Source organism: Trachinotus anak, unplaced genomic scaffold (assembly GCF_046630095.1).
Source record: "Trachinotus anak isolate AG129_WGS33_773 ecotype Australia unplaced genomic scaffold, CSIRO_AGI_Tana_v1 ptg000009l, whole genome shotgun sequence".
NCBI classification, from domain to species: domain Eukaryota; kingdom Metazoa; phylum Chordata; class Actinopteri; order Carangiformes; family Carangidae; genus Trachinotus; species Trachinotus anak.
The window spans coordinates 6,970,888-6,993,829 of record NW_027273860.1 but is presented as its reverse complement, the minus strand read 5'-3'; the positions used below and the strand labels follow the sequence as shown (position 1 = coordinate 6,993,829).

Here is a 22,942-nt window from a genome sequence, read left to right as displayed (position 1 = left end):
CACCGGAATAAAAGAAGAAACTCTCTACTCAGAAATAACTGACAGTTGTGCCAGTTCACTGTGGCACATAATAGTCCAAATGTCAAACTGTCAAGCAACGTGAGAGGCACATCATTCAAACGGAGTGTGTATTCAGAAAAGGCCTCATTATGATCAGAAAGAGGAGGCAGATCTGTCCTCAGAGAACTCAAAAACTTGGCTGTTTCTGATGATTTCCGTATCCAGCGCTGTCTTTCACCCCTTCCTGTCCTCTCACTCTTTGCGTCTTAACTTAAGTCATCATAAAATTTATAACAGCCACAGGTCCTTTCTGTCCAAGCTGTGATAATATAAACCACATGATGGTAACCGTGCTGTGTTCATGAGAAAGAAGTTGTCTGTGAGGTGTGACCAACATCATACTTGACTCAAACAAGTAACAAAGTGAAATCAGTGAAGTGAACTTCAGTTTTAGACTCCAACAGTAAAGGTTCACGCAGACTTCAGGTTGAGCACTTAATTATGGAAAACCTTTTGTGGGGACCAACTGTTTATAGGGTTTGGGAAAATAGAAAACACAGACAGGTGACAAATCAAAGGAAAAACCTGAATACATGAATGGAGAAAAGTAACAAATGCTCCTCCGTACAGCACTCACTGAACGATCATGAGTATGAAAACGATGTGAGGCCTTCACAGTCTCTATATCGGAAACACCGACGGACAGACCTGGACCAATGGACCGATATCACTCTCACCACCGTCATCAAAATGAGGGAATTTCACCAAACAATAGAGGTGATCCCCACTGTGGAGATAAAGAGGTGTGGTTTGTGGTGACCCAACACATTACCAAGACATAATATAATGTCTGTGTTTCCCAAAAACAGAGTTAGGGAACAAGGCAGGTCTCCAGATGTGTAACAGCAGTGAGTTTTCTTTCTTAAGGACACATCAGTTAACAGAAAGTTGCACCTGTACACCTGCAAGGAGATCAAATAATAGTAATAATCCTTGTATTAATCTAGAGACACCACTCTTGGTTTTAACGAATAATGTGTCAAAATAAAAGCATTGAATTGGTTGATTGAATCAGGGTGATATAAATCAAATTATGATAAAGATTCACCACAAATTACTCAAAACATGGGGCAGAAATTGTATTAATTCATTGGGTTTGCTGATATGAAGTGTAAAAGTAAAACAGAGAGGGAGCGTAGTCAGCAAGTCAACGCACAGCATTCAAAAATAGCTCCTGATCATACATTCAAAGGAGAAAAGACAGAATCGACACGTTCAAGGTCAAGCTCTCTGTCAGGTATGTACAGTAGACCTGATGTAATATTTGCCTGACGAAAAACTCTGAAGGTCAAAATGTTGCCTCATTAAAATTTTGGATGCTTGCAATCGCTGCGGGACATTTCTGTCCTCCACCTCCTCCACCTGCACCTAACCCAGGGCTGGAGGTGATGTACTGTATATATTGGTGATCTCCAACAACAGAAATTCAATAAACATATGCGCACAGCCTCACATAAACATAAAAATAAACAAACATAATCCAAACACAACAAAATCTACATTTATGCACCAGTTCATGTTAAAACTTAGCCTGTGTGCTTCAGATCATGAATAGATTGTAATCCATATGAGGCTTTTACATTTTTTTCCTTCTCTTACAGCCCACACTTCAGCGATGAAACCTGACCTTTTTTTAAACAATGTTAAGTGCAGAGCATGCTGGGGGATAATCTCTGAATCTGTCAGAATCACTCTGTAACACCACCTGTGTACAAAGTGCACTTTGGATATTTGATACCCTTTTTTTTTTTTGACTTGATCAAAATACAACAGCCCTCCGCCTGCAGCAGCTGATGAAGCAGGATGAGTGAGAGCGTCTGCATCGAGGGTCACAGTGGGAGATCAGCCGGCGCAGCCCAAGGTTGCCGCTGCCCACTGAGAAGATGTCACAGAGACGATCAGGCAGCTTTTCTGCGAGTGTAACATGCTCTGCAACCACGTTCGAGCTGCATTCTTCCACTTAAAAAGCTGCAACAAAAGCTACGGGCGGCACTTTCCATTTTTACCACTCTCTCCCCCCACCCAAGATTGAACCACTTTCTTCCCCCCATGTCTCACTCCTTCACTCCCTCCCATTTCCTTCCTTTCCCGTGTCTGTTAGTGCAGTGATGCTGCAGAGGACACACCCATCCACACTCTGCTGCCTCCCTGTCTCTCTCTCTCCTTGACCCTGAGAAGTTCTCCAACGCACTGCTGATAGTGCTGCAGTGCCCACCCAAGAGTAGCCCCCTTCGCACTCTGAAGAACATGAAAAGAGGGAAAAAACTGAAAGGTTAGAAGAGTGAAAATGAATTGAAAGTGTTATTTCAATTGCTTTCTCTTACTGAAGGATGGATTCAAAAGAAAAAAAAAACCTTGAATGTGGAGGGAAAGAATAATGGATCCAGAAATGCTTGTTACTATGAAAGGGAGATGACCACTTGTCATTGACATCATGCAATCACGCAATTATATTTTTTAATGAGCCCTTAGGTAGCCTATAGTAGACATGGTGTGATCGGAAAAGACAAAAAGTACATGGATCTGATGAAAAAGAATATTCATATATCATAGAAACAAATACATAAATGGATATTTTTCTCTAGCAGAGAGAAACAAAACATTGTTTTCTTTTCACTTTTATATTCTTATCTATTTAAGTTCTCTTTCACAAAGCTGGAACTAATCTGTCCCAAATGATTAATGCTGGCCCACCACCACTTAAAGGAATAGTTCAGTATCACATTTCCAAAGTTGGGAAGTCGTTCTTCTTACATTGGTGTGTTCAAGACAAAATGTGGAAACAACATGGACGCTGCAAAAAAGATGTGCTGTATTTTACTGCTCAGAGTGTAACATGAGTATCGTTTCCAGTATTTGTGTTACTTATTATCAGGGTTACTGCTAATAAATAACTTTTCTAACTAATCCAGGCCACACTGTGCAAATAGCAACTAATACCATATTGCAAATAAAATGTTAGCCAAAAAAAATAATGCAATACATGAATTTGTACCATTAATCAAAATTAATCATTAATCAACTGAACATTATTTTCTGTCCACCATGTTTCTGCATATGATGCCAACAACCAGTCGGGAACTAATTTTTCCAATTATTCCAAGTCAACATGAAAGCACGGTTAGATTAGATGAATTCACACCAAATTATAGCTCTTAAATATGAAGCTACAGCCAGCGGCTTAGCTTAGCATAAAGACTGGAAACAGGTGGAAACCAATAGCCTGGCTCTGTCAGAAGGTAGCTACTATTAGTAGCATAACATAAAGTACATGGGGTCATTGTGTCTGACTGTCTCTTGGCTAATTGTTCTTATATGTGAATGAGTGAAAATTTACTTTTGCAAGGCTGCTTGGTGAGCTGCCAGGTTAGCATTAACAGTAACTACAGCTAAGATAACAAGCTTTCATGGTCCATTAGCAAACTTGTTAGATTAGCTTGCTAAGTTGCTAACTGAACAGAGCTAGCAGTGTTTTTTTTTGCCTGGAGGTTAAATAAAAGTAAATGTAACACAGATAATAAACTAGATTTCTCCATTTTGGACTCCACGTCTCTCTGTTGTCTCAACGGTCAGCACCATGTAATCTGTGTCATTGTAATTAATTGATTTTGTCACTACATTTAGCCGTTTTAAATCCTGGTATGTCTAATCCTTTATTTATCTATATTTTGGTATAGGTCTGCACAGCCAACTTAGTAAACTGCTTCTCTGTGTGTCTTCGTGTTTATTTAATCAAGATAGAAGATCTAAAACATTCTTCCTCACTGTGTGTTTAGTGATCAAGCGTGAGAATGAACATTCACAACTTTTCACACAAAAAAAAATTAAAAATAACAATGAAACTTCTCAGTCATGCAGCAACGACAATGAGATAAGATCAAACCTGACGAGGCAGTTGTAGAAAACAAGACTTCTCCTTTTAATTTCTCCAGCCACAACATACTGTCCATTTACAGTACAGAATCCCAATTTTAATTTGATTTTGCACAAATCACAGTTTAAAGTTTTCAAAAGAAAAATACAACACAACTATGAAAAAAAAAGACATATGCACAAATTAAAACCTATAAAAAATATAAAAACAGTACTCTTAAATCTCATTTTGACAAGTACCATTTCAATAACAAAACATTTAATAATGCACAACCGAGCAGACAAATGAAACTGAACCATTAGTTTTTTAAATAGAAGGAAAAGACATAATTTTCATCATGCAGAAGATGTAATATTAAATAACGAATCAAACAAAAATAATATATACTTCTCTATATATCTCTCTCTTTTAAATTTTCAAGTCAAAGCACTCCCGTCCCTTATATAGGGAAAAACAAGATATTTTTTAAAAACACCAGAGGATCCACAATGCTTTCATTAGCTGCCATTGTTGCATGGCCTTTTATCGAAAACATTACAGCAACATCTTTTTGGCACAGAAAAAGACGTTCATAATGGCAGTAGCATTTTGTAATATAAAAGAGGGCGGAGCTGTAGCTCTTTTTTTCCATTTAAAAAATTCAACCAAAAAAAAAAAAAAAGCCAGGGAAAAAAAAAACAAAAAACATTCTGTGCACCGACATCAGTCAGGGGAGTTGCGTCTCCCCCCAGCAGGGTGTGAGGCAAGCAGTTTTAGCAGCTCAGTCCTACTGCAGCATGCTCTTGATAGTCTTGTTGGTTGTTTCATCATTCAGATGCTTGGTTGTGTACCTGCAGGAGAGAGGAAAACTGCATCAGTGACTGGGCCACATATTTCTCTACATACAGCAGTGGAAGAAGTATTCAGACCCTTTACTTAAGTAAAAGTACCAATATAATAACTAAAATACTACAATTAAAAGCTCTAAAGAAGCATTATCTGCAAAATGTACTTGATGTACCAAAAGTAAATTATAAGTATATTAATTATATATGACATTATTCACGTGTTAACTTATGCTGTGTGTATTTATCTGTATTCATTTCTGGACTTTTCTTTAATCTTTGCTTTTCTTGTGAAATATTGGATAATTTGACTTTGGCCTCAGATACTGATGGGAAATCGTTCTGATGTACAGTAGATCTGCAACAATTAGTCTATGAATCAATAAGTCAAACCATTAAAAAAAAAAAAAAAAAAAAAAAAAAAAATCAGCAAACATTTTTTGTGTTAATTGATTCACCAATTTTAAGTGATTTTTTTCAGAAAATGTTCAAAAATTCTCTGGTTCCAGCTTCTTAAATTGCAATATTTCCTGTTTTCTTATGAGTTTCTTATTCTAGTACACTGAATACCTTTGGGATTTGAACTGTTGGCTGGACAAAACACTTGGAATGGGATTTTGCTATATGCTGGCATTTGATCAACAGAAAATAATTAAAAGATTAATCAGTAATGAAAATAATCGTTAGCTGTAGCCCTCCTTCAATGTAAGTGGCGTCTCAATGATGGGCCCCAATTAGAACAAGCCAAAAGGGCTGGGAACAACTTGTTAAATCTATGCGTTTTATAAATGTATCATGTTTTTTGTCACATGTCAAATCTTGAACTGAAAAGTAACAGGTTAAGATAGCTGTCAGATAAATGTAGTGGAGTAAGAGGTACAGTATTGTCCTCTGAAATATGGTGAAGTTGAAGTATTAAGTGGCACAAAGTCAAGCACAATCTGTCGAAATTTGAGTTAATGTACTTTGTTTCTTTCCACCACTGCCACAAACTAAAATATTTTGTCATCCTCTGCCAGATCAGAGATGTAATCACGAAAAGAATATCTGGCAGCTTTTGCATGAAAATGACCTAATGTGACCGGGTAGTGCCGGCCTGCCTCGGGCCCCCGGTACAGAGGCAGAGATACAGATGTGAGATCGACGCAGGAATGACCCTGTCAGCTCGAGCAGCTGTGAGCGCTAGACGAGCCGGGTAAAATTTGGGCGAGTATGAGGGGACGAGGTGTCAGAAGTAATCGGCCTCTCTGGAGAGGCTTCGACACCCAACCCGAATCCAGCGCAGAGGGCTCGCAGCTGACCATATCCTCTGTGGACTGTGGAGAGAATGAGCCGCTGTGCTGGGGGGAGGAGGGGGTGAAATAAACCAAGAGGTCTGTCTGCTGCTGCTCACGAACAGGCACCAATATCATCCTACTCACAGCACGAGCAGCCTTCTCCCCTTCAATGAAAACCACAACTGGTGTGCGACAATCACATTACATGCTGAGCTGTAGGGAAAAGACGCAATTTGATTTCAACATGAGCTCACCTGAGAGCGTTGAGAAGGCCTTCTACACTGTTCGGAGGCTGATCTTTGAGGACTTTGATGCAGCCTTTCATCTGTGGACCAGAAACAGGCCGTTACTGTCAGAGCAAGCTGTGAAGTGGGATAGTGGAGCGAGCATGGCTGTACTCACATCAATTTTGGACGACTTGGCGAAAGCCCCTACAGGATGGACATAGTCGTACAAGATGATGACTCCGACCATGACCCGGAGGCAGAAAGACACCGTCTCCTCGCTAGTGAATCGGCTGCGGTACTCCCTGTTAGCACACAAGCGAGGGGTTACATTCGCGAGGGTAATGAACAGAAAGCGAAACGGCTGTGGCAGCACAAAAAGTCACTCACGGTGTTTCCAACATGACTTTACACACTGTCGCCATTGTGCTTAAGCAGTCTGTCGTGTTCTCGATCGGCAGGTTCTTGTTCTGGAAAAAGACAGTGAGGTAAAAAGGAATCAGGGCGTGTTTTCACATGGCTGATAAAAAAAGCTCACCGTCTGTCCTCTCAGTCTTACCTCTGAGACAAACTTTGTTGTGCCATCACTTAATGTCTTCAGCATGGGCGTGGCATCGGCGTAGAACAGAGATATCCGATTGGCCAGTTCGTTGTTGACTTCATTTTCACCCTCCGCCTGCAAATCATAAAAAAAAAATAAAATAAAATAAAAAAAAAATGAATACATAATTGTTTTTCATTGATTAATTCTGTTCTTTCTTGCATCACTTCAGGTCGAAGGTCAGAGTCAGCTACAGAACAGACTTTGGAGTTTCGTAAATATTTGAGAGCACATAGGATGAAACCCTTTTCACAATGATACCGGTCAAAGACTGACAGAAAACCAGTGGGGGACATGAGGCATAAAATTAAGTACATTAATTAACTGACACTCACAGTATCACAGTTTTGTAAGTACTGCCCAGCTGTATATAAACATAATTGCTTGTAATATATTCAATTAACATGACCTGGACCCAAACAAGCAGCAGAAAATGGATGGATTAACTCATTAAAAATAATAACTCACTCCATCTCCATTCAAATGGACAGTTTTCAAGTACGGTACATTACATATATACAGGAATAAACCTCCATTATTTTAATTCACTGATTAATTTCCCCCACCCCTTATGTTATGTAGGGATATTTTCTCTTGTGTTTGAGCATCGCCTGTAAGAGTGGAGATTCCCACATGCTTGTTCTTTGTGTATATTATGGGTTGCACAGGTTGCAGGCAGTGTGTTTGTAGTCAGTCAGTGTACGCGTGGCTCATCCAAGACATGTCAATGAGCTGTCGCCGCCATTCAGTGATGTGCAAATGTTTTGATATTCATATGTAGACATTTAATAAAAGATACAGACAGTAGAAGATTTGTTTGCTTTTAGTGGCTGCAAACAGAAATTACACTTCAGGTCAGGTGTCGGTGGGTAAAAACATGTCTGTGGATTGATTGTCGGTGTGGATTGATGCAGTTGTAGAAATAAAAGCTGTGAGTGACATATCCAAACTGCTGTAAAAATGCTGCAGGAAGCTGCTGCTGTTGATTGCACTTTACTTTACTGTGATGATGTTGTTGTTGAAATGGTAATTTTGTTATTAAAATGTATAATAAGCCAATTTTGTTTACACCCTCTTGAAGAAAGGAGGCACAAAGAATAAATGTTATCTGGAAACAGGTTTTTTTTTGGTTTGGAACCACACTCATCACTTTGTAGCTTGACTAGATTGTGATTGTGCACATGAAAGCCATTTAATTAAAAAAAAATCCTGACAGGAAAAACACTGATATGAATCATATCAGTGACGCTCCTGCTCCTCCAGGTTCCCCAGCTGACTAACACATCCTGCTGCTTTACAATTTCAGACTGAACGAGACACTGAAAACACCTGGCGGATAACAAAGAACAAGGTGTCTTTTGAACAGCCTGTTCTAAATTTGTCTGCATATTCAAATGATAAGAACATTTCGTGCCTTTATTGTTTTGTTTTTTTTAACGAGAACAGTGACAGAATATGAATAATCTCCCCAAAATTTCAAACCAATTCGTGCTTTAACAAACGATGACATATGCGCTCAAAGACTGTTTACCATGGGGACAGATGCATTTCATCTCAGATGTCTGAATGACTCAGTTGAGTGGTGACTAAAACGCTGCTGCTGTGTGAGACCGAGCTACGAGGAAGAACGGCAGCCTGAGCATCTTTCAAAAGTGACAGGTCCTAACGACAACTTGTCTGCGCCCATTTGCCTAATGGCATATTCTGGTTTGGAGAAGAAAACCTCCTGTCAGACGGGTCAAAACTAAGAGCAGTTTCAGTTCGTTCTGCGCGCACACACGGGAACACTGAAATCTCACCACTCCCTGCACCAGCTATCTTTAACATGGCCTTGAAGCCACCGAATATAGATGCATATGTGAGGAAGTGCAGCATGCATGATACCAGAGAGTGAATGAGTCTTTAAATTTTATATCTCAACACCTATTGTTCACAATTAATACAGGAGGCATTTATGAGACTTACAAACCAGTATTGATCGAGCTGCTCCCTTTTATGACTGTTGAGTAAAGCTGTTATTGTGGTTTAAGGTGCACCGGCAGGTCTTCTGACTTTTCGGTTGCCTTCACATCTGTGTTTGGTTAATTTGGTGAGGAAACTATACATTGCTGCCTGTTGGAGTTGTAGACAGGAAGTAATTTAGGGTGGCAGGTAACTCATTGGTTGGAAGGTTCTGCTGGCGCTACATGGACCTGCGTTAGGAAATCAATCTCAGGGTCTGACAGCAAGTTATGCTGCACTCTACTGCTCCTTCTTTGTGTATTTATGTTCACTGAGAATCATGAAGAGCTCACGAGGAATAGCCGATTATGAAAATTATTAGTCGAGACTGCAGGGTGAGCTTCATAAGTAGTGATGAGCGGGTAGAGGCGTCTTGTACCCTGACGATAAGGGGAGGACAGTTACTGTGTGGTAACTACTTTGCACTCATTTCACTCACTTTTGAAACCCGCAATAACTGATTTTTTTAGCCATTTGGGAGCAGCAGAAACAAGCTGTCATCACAACACTGACATATTATTTTTTTAAATATTAGCCTTTAAGTTGATATGGTGAACTTGTCAGCAAACAGTTTCCTGAGCAGGTACAAAACAGTGGGTTTGTAAAGCTGTTACACAAAACAATGTGTTGGCTGCAAAACCGAAACAATGAGCTGAAAGAGGCTAAAAAGCTCTATAGAACTGAGAGGAGCTGCAGAGTCAGCTGAGAAGTATATGCAAGTTTGTTACCATAAATGATACCTTTCACATTTTTTACATTTTTAATATAAAACTATTGGTTATAGCAGCTTTAATTAGGAAACGTATAAATATACAAAGTAAGAAATAAGATAATGTGGTTGAGCCAAAGAAAAATCAGTCATCAGATAAATTAAAGAGTTTCACTTTTAAGTCTAAAATTACACTCATCTATAAGACAACATTTTTAGTGGGTCTGCTTTGCTTCCTCAACACAAATAAACCACACCAGAGTTTCCATGGAGTCAGACCAAGACCCTCCTTTGGTCCAGACCAGACTTCGATCCCAGGCAGTGTCATCTGCTCAGAATCCACACCAAACTGGAATCAATGTTTTATCTCTTGAGGATTTGGGCCATGTTACTGATTTGGGATCTGAGTCTCCCACCAGGCGCTGCTGCCCTTTGTGCTTCAAACTCCCTCAAACTACCTGTGGGTCTCACTGCGTGTTCTGACTTTATGTTGTGAGACGTGTCTTTACGTCTTTAACTTAATCCATCCTTCCTGCCTTTCTACTGATGCAGTCTGAACTGTGCTGGGATCATAATAATGAGAAGTGAGGCTCAGGTCTGAGTATAGATGAATCATGATGACTCACATTTTTGAATTTGATGCGTGCAGCTCAGACTGCCTGAACACGAAGACTTTTATTTTAAATTAATTCATTAGTCATCTCTGCTGAATATACTGATAGCTGATGTAAATGCTACCATGTTTGCAGTGGTACACAAGAACATTTGTACACAACTGTTAAACATGCTGTACATTAATCAACGACAATAAGAGTTGTAAAATTATATAACACTTTGTGGCAATTACCTGAAATTGCAGCCAAATTCAACAGTGTTTAAATTTTGTGCAATGTCTCCGGTGTAACTATTTTCGACAAGATGAAGTAATTGGCCAACATATTATGCAATTACACTATCAGTGACAAACTGCTCAATAATATGTGGCATGTATGTTTTGTGCACTCATTCCAGGTACAGAAAATCTTAATGCTGTAGCAGACTATAAAATTAAATGGTTTACACTTGTAACCATTTAAAATGACTGTAATCAATATTTATATAATAATGTAGAAATTGACAATGTGAAAACAATTTGAAAGGAGTCACTTGCAATGATAATTTATTACTAGAATGTGCGGTTCCCCTCTGCTTTATGAAGATTTAGTGAGTTTCAGCTCATTACTTAGTGGTTTATAATTTGCTTTATTATCTTGGTTCACCTCTCACCACTCTCATAGTTTCACTTTCTGCTGCAGGAGGCAAAAAAAAAAAAAAAAAAAAAAAAAGCTGTAAAAATCCAACGGTATGACACCAAATGAATGGTGATGTTTCTCAGTAACTGCTTGATGTGTAAAGAACTGTTTGCCAACACATTCACCACATCACTTTAAAAGGTGATGAGATTTCAGTGACTTTTTCAACTGCAAAGACCAAAGCAGCCAAAAAGGAAGACCCCCTTGTGAACCCAGAAAAGAAGTTATGAGCTACAAACAGTTCACAGGACATTACTTTCATTCAGTCTTTTAGCATTGTTTTTGGTCTCAACCAACTCCTGAGGGAAACCAGTTTTCTTTACTCACAGCCTCCTCACCACCCACAGAGCAGAGGGAAATAATGTGCTCACCGGTACGTTGTTGATCCGCATGCGGCTCAGTGTTCTCCTGTAGTAGCTGAAGTCATTCTGAATGGCGGGATTCGTCATCTGCAAAGAAAAAAAACAAAACAAAACAACAACTGAAATGCATCTTAATACAGAGAGAGAGACTCTGCATGTCTGTAGGTGGGACAGCCTGCAGCAGGACATTCAGCTCCGGATCAAACACACCATCGTCATGACAGAATGCTTTAGCCAACAAGGCAGAAATGTAGCTTTAGGGGGGTGTTGACATAAAAAGAACACTGATACAATTACAATTTTATTTGCTGAACTGGATTTGAATCCTCTGACACTCATCCCCCCTTTAAATCCACATCCCTGCCCCTCCTGTCAGGAAATATTTGGTTATTTTCCCATTAAAGTCTGGCTGTGCATCTGTATAGTATGTGACCAGAGGGTCAACAATTATGTAGCTGTCAAAAAGGTATAAAGGGTCTCATTAGGGAGAGGCAAGGTCAGAGAGAAAACCCCAGAAAAAAAGCCACAGAAGTCAGTTGACTTCTTGACACCACCTCCTCCAAATATGAATCATGTGGTTTTAACATGAAGTCAAAGTGAACCTTTAAAACAGAAACCAACCAACCAGAGAGCTGCTTTCAAATGTCACCACTAGTGAGAGCTCATCGTGTGGCTAATTACCGTCATTCCTGTATGAGCCTGTCACATTCAAAGCTGTACTGGCAGCATGCTAATCCTGCTACAAAAGACTGGTACTCAGTCTGTGTCCACTGTGTCCACCAGGAGAGACAGGCTGCTTCGCCAGGGAGGGGCTGCGCGCCGCTCAGACACTTTAACTAGGTCAGAAGCCCGTGCATGGGTGTGAAAGATTGATGACTAGGCTTGGCATGCCACCTTGCACCCCCTACCTTCGTGTTTTTATCTTGCCAGCCTGGCTAGTGGGCACTAATTGGGACATTGCAGCAAATCGCCTCTGGGTGTCAGGGAGCGGGTTTTTTTTTTTTTTTTTTTTTTTTTTTTTTTTAAGTTTTTGTATCCAAGGAGCGAGGGTGTACAGGGAACCAGTTCACCCACTGTCTGACCATGAGTGCTCACACAATTATGTTTTTGACAGTGGGCATTCAACCGACACCCACGTTTGATTCCTGGTGTTTTCTGGGTTGCACTGAATGCAAGCCAATTCACTCCTTGAAGTTTCCTCCCTCCATCATTATTAAAAACCTGACACATTATGCAGAGCTCGGCTCAGGACGACAACAATTTGCAGACCTCTTTACCCGCAATAACCCTTATTAGCCATTCCACTGACATCCACTGTATTATAAACAGCAGAGCAGTATCAGGATTCTAATTAAATGCTAATTATGCGCTCACTGGCTGCAGTTTAAAATTGCACAGAGCAAAAATCAATTCAAGGGCATCAGCAGCTTGTAGGGCGACTAAGAGGTCTGGTTTGCATCACAGAGGAAAAGTGCAGAGTCTACATCAACATCTAAAAAGGTGCGTTTGGGGGTTTAGATGCAGGAACTGGTACTTCAGGAAACTGTTGGAGGGACGAGTGTCTTACTTTGAGCTCATCAAAGCGCAGCGTGAAGTGCAGGATCTCGGCGAACTGCTTGGCCAGCGCCTGCTCACGCTCCAGGTGCTGAGTGGGGTCGTCGTAAGTCTCGCTGGTCAGAGCTCCCAGGAGGCTGTGCAGCGCCGCTTCTGTGAGGAAAAATACGATCTCTGTCAGAGGATGGGCACAAAACCGTCAGCTCTTTTGTGAAAAATATATATCTGTGCTTTTATTCAGTGTGTAAAGACCATGGTGGAAGGCCTTGCGCTGAGACACTTTGGTTGATATGAGTATAGTCCTCAAGGTCATCAGTCAGTGTTGCTACATAATATTTCACATTCAGGTTTTTGTCATTGAGCACCCAGTGAACAGCTCAAGTATGAGCATTATATTGCAGAAATGACAGCTGCAAAGGTTGTGAGAAAGAAGAAATACTGTACATAGCACAGCAGAGTGACAATTATTCAAGTGCAGCAGCAATTAGCAGAGAAAACAACATTATTTATTCATCTGCCCATTATTTTCTCAATTAATCATTTCTTTAGTTTATGAAATGTCAAGAAAACATTGAACAAGAGCCCAAGGGCCCAAAATATGTCCAATTTATTATCATATACAACAAAGAATAGCAGCAAATCCTCACAATTGAGAAGCTGTTGCCAGATGATGTCTGGTCGAAAAACAACTGAAATGATTATTCGCTTATCAAAATAGTTGGCAGTTAATTTTCTGTCAATCAACTAACCATTACAGCTCTGCATAATTAATTAACAACAATTCTCATAACTATTTTTTTCTGTTTTATACAGTTGCAAATTTAATATTTGTAGGTTTTTGAAGCAAGCTGCATGTCGTGTTTGGCTGTGGGGAATGGTGACGGACATTCTCCACAATTTTTAGACATTTTACAAACCAAACTCTTCATTAATTGTGAGTGGTTGTGACTTTGCTGCTTCCCTCCGATTTATATTATTGGAAACTGAATGGGTTTGGAGTGTTAGACTGCTGGTTGAACAAAACAAGAGAGCTGAAGACGTCTCACGTGACTCTTTTTTCACTTTTTCTTGGCACCTAAACCTATTAAATAATAAGTGGTTATTTGGAAAAATAACTGACAGATTTATCAGTGATAAAAATAATCATTAGTTGCAGCCACAGTGCAGAATATCCAGGTATGAAATGTGCAGCAGTGTGTTTGTGTCCGCTGTGTTTTCATACTGTATGAGGCCAAAGATTAGTCCTTAAAGTGGATCATAACTGCAGTTAGTGTGTCAGCCGGCTGAAGCATCCTGATTAGGACACAGACAGATAATGGGGAAGCGGTGGTGCCCAAACTGCCCAGGGCCCAGTGCCAGTCTGCGGGGAGAGGGACAGGGGGTTTGAGGGGGTTTGAGGGGGTCTGGGGGGGGCCAAGAGGCTTTCCTGCTCAGATGCAGATGAGACATGGGACTAATTATCTCATTGGCATGAAATGGGGGGGGGGGGGGGGAGACAGGATTTCATTCAAGCAGAATTACACTCATTGTTTTGACACTAAGTAAATACAAAGCCTGTGCCATGCCTTGACATTGCATACCCATAGACCAATAATTAAGCATGCAAGAGGAGCCCCGGCAGGGAAATGAGGAGAAGATTAAGTGAAATGTAGTGAACAACTTCAAAGCAAGTAGCATTATTAAAAAAAAACACGTCTTATTCAAACACCTTGTTTTAAAAGAGAAGAATAGAAAACCTTTCAAGCCCAGAGGGAGTTTTTATTTATAGATGCAGACGGTGCTCGGAATTCAGTCTAGACACTGGAGAGACGTCTTAGTAATGACATAACCCAGACGAGCACAACATCTGATGCTGAAAGTCTGCGTGGTACCAAATGAGCACTTTAGATAGATTTGGTCGGAGTGTATTTTACAATTCTTGTTGATTACATATGACCAAGAGCATGTCTACATAACCCAGAAAAAGGCAGATTCAGATTCAGAGAGAGGTCTACTTAAGATAATCAAACAGGGGACTCTAAAAGACAGACAGAGCGCTGGCAGTGCAGTGCAGTAAATTGAGCACGTTTGCCATTCAGTAATGACTCCCATCTGCTTGGGCCAGCGTTTGCAGCGAAGCGAGCCCTCGTAGTGCTTTTTTTTTTTTCTCCCTCTTTCCCCTCCTCTACGTCCCAGTCACAACAGAAGTTAAGATGGAGCAGCTTTCAGGACCTCAGAAATGAGCCACTCCTGTATGTCGGGAAGTTGCGGAAGGGCGGGGCGCGGGGACATGTCTGATCTCATCAGGTCACGGCAGAGCAGGCAAGTAGAATGCGGGCATGTAGGCGCTTTACTCGCAGAGAGGGGAGGGCTCGAGGATGGTCTAGACGCTACAGTCTCCGATGAATCAGACTGACTCAAATTCAGACCCATTTCTCCAAATAACAGTAAAATCTTGATTAGTAAAAAGGATTCGAGGGAGGTCTGTCGCTAGTTAAAAAACATACTGCTCTGTCAGCAATGTTAGGTTTAAATGAAATGTGAGTGTTCATGCAAGAACTAATAGATTGAGGGAGAGAAATGTGTCCCTTACATAACTGATTTCAGCTGCTGTTTCATAAGGACATGGAGTGAAGATTTTGGTGTTTTTGACCTCTGGTCAGACAAAACAAGCAACATGACAATACCACTTTGCATTCTGGGTGGGTCTGTATTTAGAAAATGTGTATTTTTCTGTCAGCAGCTTCACATTTAAGTCAAGCGTGGGCGTCAGTAAAAGAACGAGTTGTGGGAGCAGGAGAAATATGTCCCCTCAGTTCAAATGCAAAGCGAATTGCATAATCTTCCCTCCATAATATCTTCGTGCTCTGCAGATCACTCCACCTGCCTGTAGTGAGGGACTTTCAGCTTCATGCGTATCAGGCGGGACAGCAGGCTGCGGAGGCCGTCATGGCCCCTGAAGCCTAAAGTCAAGGCAGTGAAATAGAGCAGCAGCCGAGGCTGGGTGGTGACCTACTTCGTTACATAACAGCCATCGCCAGGCTGCTGCCGCCCACTGCTCCCATTGACTACCTTCTGCATCGCCACTGGGATTACGGGGTTGAGGGCGTTGAGGCATGGCGGGCTCCACCCCCCCAAACCCCCCAACCACCCCAACCACATACCCCCAGGGTCATAAGAAGATCAGGGAGCAGTAAGCCTACTTCCCCCTCCCCCCTGTATCTATGCTAATTAAACAACCTATAGCCCCTCAGAGGTCGGCGCACACTGCAACGCAAGCAGCATGTTGCGAAATGTGCGGCTGTGGGGGTTTTCAAAGAGAGTTTACATAAGGTTGGGTGCATGTAGTGTGTCTGTGTCGCATGTCTGTTGACTTTTGCAGTTCAGCAGTCAATACTGCAGATGCGCATGCAAACAATTAAGGTCACATATGAAGGTTGTGTCTTTGTGGGGTCGCTATAGAAGAGTTTACATGAAGGACACCGACTCTCATCCTTCATGGTATCAAGTCTGACACCTTGGTGATGCTCAGATTTTCAAATTCCATTAAAAAAAAAAAAATTCTTGACAGCTCAAACACGCTGAGGTTTTGCACACATAACACCGCAAGTTATTTCAGTAAAATCTCACAGGGCATCTGAACTTGCTCCGCTTGAAACAGTGGATGTGTGAGCTTCAGTCTGAGAAGCAGTGATGTAATCTTTTTTTTTTTTCCCTGCCCACATAAACATGTTCCTGTGGACACATGCATACCTAATCTCTGGGAGAACTCATAGAACTTCTTCAGTTTCCCCACTAAAGGAACCACAGCGGCCCACGCCTGCTCCTGTAACGCCTCATCGCTTGGGTTCTGGATCGCCTGGAAACGCCAAAAAAGACAATTAGTCAAGCAACAGTAGACAAAAGATGCTTTCAAATCATGATATTATATGTCATAGGTATTCACAGTTTAATCAAATTTAAAGGCACCCATAACTAGTATATTACTAGCACTTATTTTATACATCAAATTCTGTTTACAGTTTTTGGGGGAGTACTACTGCATATCTGAAAACATTTTTCATGGCTCCTGTGGGAGCTGCATGAATTCTGGTGGATGTCCTTTTCTTTATCTTCTTGACTTAGCATTAGTTGGTCTGAGGACTACAAGTTTGAAAATAAAGAAAACTCTGGGGAAAGTAGAGTCAGACATTAGTGAGGTTACCTCTGTAGCCTGCTCCTTATCTCTGCTTGAGGGAGCCACTAAATAGCAGAACACACCTGAATCTCCAGCTTAACTCTCAGTGATTCAGTTGCATTGTGGGTAAAGTAGCCTGCTGTTATATCTGTTTCCGCTGCCCGATTTGGATTTTTTAATGGGTTTTTTTTTAAACTGAATTTCATGACTCTAACAATGTTGTAGAAGTACACTTTAAAAAAGAAAAACTTTCCCTTTTCTTTCACATAAAGGACATGAAAACATTTGCTCTCTGTGTTCTTGAGCTCGCCATAAAAATGTTTAATAATGTGCTACAGCAGGCATTTTTCTGAACCTTGTGATTCACAAAACCACTGCTATTCACTCTTGGTCAGTGTGAAACCAAAAATGGGATGCCAATACTTCTTCAGTTGGAAATTTAATAAAAACGTCTCTCGTGTCAGGCTTCATTTGTGGGTCCGGGCTTGTAAACAGACTGAAGCAAAGAATCAGAACTGACTTAATCATTCATTAAAACCCTTGTGAATTTTTCCCAGTAGCCGTCTCTTGTGAAGGTTTTTCTTTTGACCTTTTTTTAATCAAAGAAAGATCCACTGCTACACCATCTTAGATAGAATGGACTCGCCAAGAGGGTGCAGTCAATTAGTAAAAACAATAACGCAACAGGGCAGGAAACATCTACACAACTCATGAGCCATGAGCTCTTAATAAGACCCCCTAAGAACTAGTGCAGCATTTCTTCACAGTGGAGCAGATTCTCCAAACTCTGCAGCAGCTCCGAGGATCGGAGGTGGATGTTTGTTGAAGGTGTACCTCTCTGATCTCCTGCCCCGCTCCCTTGTACGCCTGCAGCTCATCCAGGATCGCCCTCGCATCCTTCAGCACCACGTCCACCTGGTCCCACACCTCTCGCTCTGCGTCTGTGGGCTGGGCATCTGCAATGGACGACGACGACGACGACGACGACGACAAGGTCAATGGGGCAAATCTGATTGGTAATCAGTATTCACACCAGCTCTAGGAAATCTATCAAAATCCTCTGATATGATAGAAAGTTTTATGTGCAACTTTCAATTATGTAAATGAAACTTCACTGAAATAATCATCTTCCCAAAGCTTCCCGTTTAGTTTTGACACCACCCACTTTCCTGGCTGATGGGAGGAAAATGGAGCGAGATAAGAGAAGATAAATGAAAAGGATTACGCGTACTCTTGGTAGCTTTGGAGCAGCTCTGGGTATAGAGGCGGTTTCGTCTCTGAGTTTTTATTTTGCCTTGAGAAAAGTGGCAATGAAGAACCGCGACACTATGAACCCTTTCCCACCACCTGAAGCAAGAACACCTTGCCAAGTGTGATGACTGTAAACTCCTGCTCCCATGCAGAAGAAATACCTAAAACTCAGCTCATATTGGCAGCTACAGTATAGTCTTTTTTTTTTTTTTAAACTGCACACCATAATTTTTAATTTTGCTTTTTAATTTATTTTCTTTTTCTTTTTCAAGTCATTTCAGGGATAGAAGTTGTCTAAAAATGCAAATACAATCCTGAAAAAGGTGGTTCTTTTCGAGAAATCTTTACAATATTTATCAATCTTGCATAAAATATATTTTATATATACAATTGTGATGTTCTTTCAACATAAAAAATTTTACCTAGAAACAGTTGGAGCAGTATGAGGTATTGTTTTCTCTAAAGGTATGACTGAATCTCAGGGTTTGCCAAGTGTGAGGAGAATACTACAGTACAGGATCAAGCCATGTTGAGGGGCCTTAGGCTACACAGCAGCTGAACTTAAGCGCTTTATATTTGAGAAGGGGGCTCTGCTGCAACTCTGCTCTGATTGATATTCTGCACACGCCCCAGTGTGGAAGAGGCAAGTTGATGGAGAAGAGCAGAAGCTCTAGTGGTAGATTTGATTCCTTTTGCCGCCGGGGGAAACATAGTGTAAAAGATAAGTGAGGGTGAAAAGACTTAAGAGTTTCAGAGTTGATAATGTTATGGTAAGATATTCATGTGATCAATATCAGAGGAGAGGGAGCAATTACTTCAGAAGAACTCACTTTCAAAATCGAGGAAAAAATTGGGCTCCTGTTCCAGATCTGTGCATGTCAAAACTTTCAGTAGGTTCCCCATGTTACGATACCTGTTGAGAGAAAAGAGGGAGAGCAAAAAAAAAAAATCAATAATAAAAAAAAAAAAAAAAAGAAAAACAGGAAGAGTTCAGCAGGAAAGTGAGCAGGTGGTGATACACTACTGTATCCACCTCACTCCTGCTCTGCTTCACTGCTCTGGTGCCTGTATGAATTCAGTGGTGCCCTCCCCCCAGATGTGCCCACTGCTCATAGACACCAGCGTTCCCCTCGGACCCCCACAATGTGTGTTTCCTGTGCCCGGGCTCTCACCCGCCAGATGTCAAACTGTCCCAAAAATACAAAAACTCAGTTTGAGCTTTTTTCTGCTTTGTTAAGTTTCTTCCCAGCAACCATGAGCATTTGCAGGCAGTTGTATGCAAAGTATCTTACAAGCCTCCGCGGGGAAATCAAATATAATCTATGTTCACTTCTACACATGAAGATGTTTCCTGCACACAATGGGACACATGCAATTAAACTTTTATAAAGGATGCCCGTGATGCAGAAACATAAGAAGCTGTATATGATTTCGACCTCGTCTGCCTTGCTTTGAGATTCACTTCATCTTCTCGGCAGAATCACAACATCTTCAGGAGGTGCGGTGCAGAATCACGGTCATGGGAGCTGAAACTTTACATCAATATTTTACATACCAGCAAACCAAAGTACTAACAGCCCATGTGATGCTGACACAAAACCTAATCTGTACCACAGGAGCACAGTGCGTGGCAACAAAACACAACAACAGCCTACGTAATAGCGTAACATAACGTATGCATTCCATGAGTCATGTTGGACAACATCTCGCTCTGTGAAAATGCAAGTTTGACTACAACTAATTACCGATTACGAGGCTGAAATGATCCATATTCAATTATTGGGATAATTTATTCACAGTTTTAATTCATTTTCAAACAAATATGCATAGAAACAGAAACAGAGAGCACTTGAGTAAAGAGACTTCAGTCCCATGACTTTCTACTGGAAATGACAGCTGCACTGCGTCTGGATTAACACTGTTCTCCTTCTTATCAAACTTTCACACCTTAAACGAAACTAGATTTTCATGACTGTGCCACATGTTCCATGCTGATAGTTGCTGTGTAAGTGGCCCAACAATTGTGCTACATCACTCTACAGTTCAGGCAGTTATCACAAATACTTTGCTGCTGTTGCCGTAAATTCGACTGTGTCTTCAGCTGACGTGCAGGTTAAGGAAGAGGATGATGACCGAGGAAGACTGGTGTGTCCCAGGCTTTGGCAGTCACACTGACTTCACTGTCACACCCATACCTTCCCTGCTGAGGTTTACACGCCACTGCTACACACACACACACACACACACACACACACACACACACACACACACATATACCGTCTAGCTATACACGGCGTATACATCAGCTGGGAGTTACGCAATGAAAGGTGACAGTCTGACGGCTTTCCGCTCCGTCGTTCCTCTGACTCCTGGAAAGCACAGAGCCGATCTCTCTCAGAAGCAGAAGTCAACAGACATATGACAAGTCAAAGATCTGTGGCAGTTTGTAACGGTGGCGGGCTCCATCAGCGGAGACAGATTTAACCCTCAGTGATGGAGCGGTGATGGGCAGCTCGCACTCTGGGAGGGCGGAAGGAGGGTCGACGCAGGACAGTGACAAAGTTAAACTTCGACAGGCAGATTGTCAGCTGAGATGAGTGACAGGTGAAAACCTGAAGTGACTGAGTGAGGGCCAGCGGTGACAGGGGAAATCATGCCGACGCAGGTAATGTGGGGAGACAGGGAGGTGCTGCGACAGAGCATAGTACACACTCAGCAGTCAGGAGCAGAGGGTTAAATGGAGTGGTTTTAATATGCATGAGGTGCAGGTGCATGAGGGGAGGGGGTGATGTTCCTGCATCTCGAAAACCTAGCAGTGGGTCACGCCTAGTTTACTTATTCATTTTTACACCGAGAAAAATATCAGACACAATCAATTTTTACACGACTGTTACATTCGAGTGCAAACCGATTTTATACAATCACTTTCTTTGTATTCAGATAATCAATTGACAATTAAGACACCGAGCATGTTCACTCTGTCTCACAACAGCGAGTGAAGCTGAAGAAACTAGAACATATTTTTGACTGGGCCTGAGGTGATTAGCTGAGTGACAAAAACAACATCTGCAATAGTTTTTATAGTTGATTATCATTTGTTTTTTTTAGGAAAAAGCGAAAAATTTTCTGATTTCAGCTTCTTAAATGTAAATATTTGCTGGTTTTCTTAGTCTGCTATTATATTTTCAGTACTAGTAGTGGTGTAGTTAAATATGTCACAATTTTTCAGTATTTTCACATATTACAGACTATAATAGAAATGTAATTATTTTGCTGTCCTATTTTTGACTTACGTGGTCTATTAATGAAGGATGTCAATTAAATATTTGGTGAGCAATTGACTTTTATTTCTCATTTAGGACGATTTTCACTCCGATTTATCCTGCAGGACAGTTTTTCTTTAACTGTGCACAAACAGTATTTTTTTTTACTTTCACTTATTTACTTGAAAATCCTCCTGAACAACTGTTTGTCACGACTAGAGCCCGGTGACCACCTGCAAAGACCCACCTGCCTTGTCCAGCCTCGTCTTTCTGCCCTCCACTAATGTGACCTGAATGTCTGACGGCGCCAGCGCTGGCACCTCACTGGCTGTCGGAAAGCAGCACCCGATCCAGCATCAGGAGGGATGAGAGCTGTCACTGTCCTCACCCTGCTGGATGATGTAGGCACTGCCCATCACCGCCAGGCCTCCGCCGGTCCTCTACTGCCACCTTTCAGCCGCCCTCAGACTGAGGCCAACGGGCCGGCCGGCTGGCAGAGCTGCCAGGGCTCACAGCGCTTCAACGCAAGCACTGGCAGCCTTGTGCGCTCTGCGCTACCCCCTTGTGCTGTTTGAAATGAGGTCATTTTAAGGACAGGGATTTGCACGGCTGCTTTTCAAAGTCCAACAGAGAATGTTAAAGTGTACCAGCATTTTGCAGCTTTTTATATCTTACTTTTTCACTCCAACTGCAGCCTGAGAATCATTTATTACATAAACATGAACCAACACTGACTTTGTAGCTCACACAGACTTTTTATGATGAAAACCTTCCCATTAAAGATACGTTTTTATCCAGTGCGAGTTGCTGTGTGTAAGCTGGTCTCTTAGTGATAGTGTAGTAAGAGAAGAGAAGTGCTGGCTGAGAGTACACTAAATGCAGTATCAGAAAGAGATAGAGGAATTGAAGCCCCCCCTGTCACACCCACCCTGTTCTTTAGTGGCTGTAGGAATACCCAATAGTGCTGGCATGACCTGGGCACCACAGAGAGCCCGACGACAGCCTTGTTGTTGTTTTGAACCCCCCCACTGAGCCATCGCGTGCTCACAGTGAGGGAGGGAGGGCTGCTTCTAAGGCCAGGGGCAGAATCTGACAAGCAGGAGCCCGCACAGCTCTCCTATTGGCTGAGCCGGTCTACCCAACAGCTCACTGTATCCATGGAGTCAAAAAAAATTTGGTGCCATTGAAAACATTGCAGCAGCCAATCCGGGGCGAGCTCCGGCTGAGGAGCGAGTACAGTAGTAGTAGGACTTGAAAGCACATGAATATATTAATACAGATGAGGTAATGCGCCAAAAACGGTGGATTAGCAGTGGAGTGAAGAGAAATATTTAATTCCACTACAGAGCACTTTGTGATTTAATGTGATTTGATTTATGTGCAGCTCAGCAAATTCACATTATTATGATCAGTTCTTTCTAAATGGAAAAAAAATATTGCAGAATCAGTACAGTGATGAATTATAATGATGCAACAACTGAAAAAATATCAATA

General features: G+C 41.5%; 1 protein-coding gene across 1 annotated transcript in view; it reads right to left on the bottom strand.

The window, feature by feature from the left end:
* Positions 1-3,955: 3,955 nt before the first annotated feature.
* The window catches only part of fam49bb (family with sequence similarity 49 member Bb), a 35,454-nt gene continuing 16,467 nt past the window's right edge, over positions 3,956-22,942 (bottom strand). The window contains exons 3-12 of the mRNA XM_071484892.1: positions 19,016-19,098; positions 17,769-17,890; positions 16,511-16,616; positions 12,792-12,931; positions 11,234-11,311; positions 6,819-6,935; positions 6,650-6,729; positions 6,438-6,564; positions 6,290-6,360; positions 3,956-4,764 (exon numbers count right to left, since the gene is read on the bottom strand). Coding sequence (XP_071340993.1) covers positions 4,701-4,764; positions 6,290-6,360; positions 6,438-6,564; positions 6,650-6,729; positions 6,819-6,935; positions 11,234-11,311; positions 12,792-12,931; positions 16,511-16,616; positions 17,769-17,890; positions 19,016-19,088 — 978 coding nt within the window. The 5' untranslated portion in view covers positions 19,089-19,098 and the 3' untranslated portion in view covers positions 3,956-4,700. The remainder of the gene's footprint in view (positions 4,765-6,289; positions 6,361-6,437; positions 6,565-6,649; positions 6,730-6,818; positions 6,936-11,233; positions 11,312-12,791; positions 12,932-16,510; positions 16,617-17,768; positions 17,891-19,015; positions 19,099-22,942) is intronic.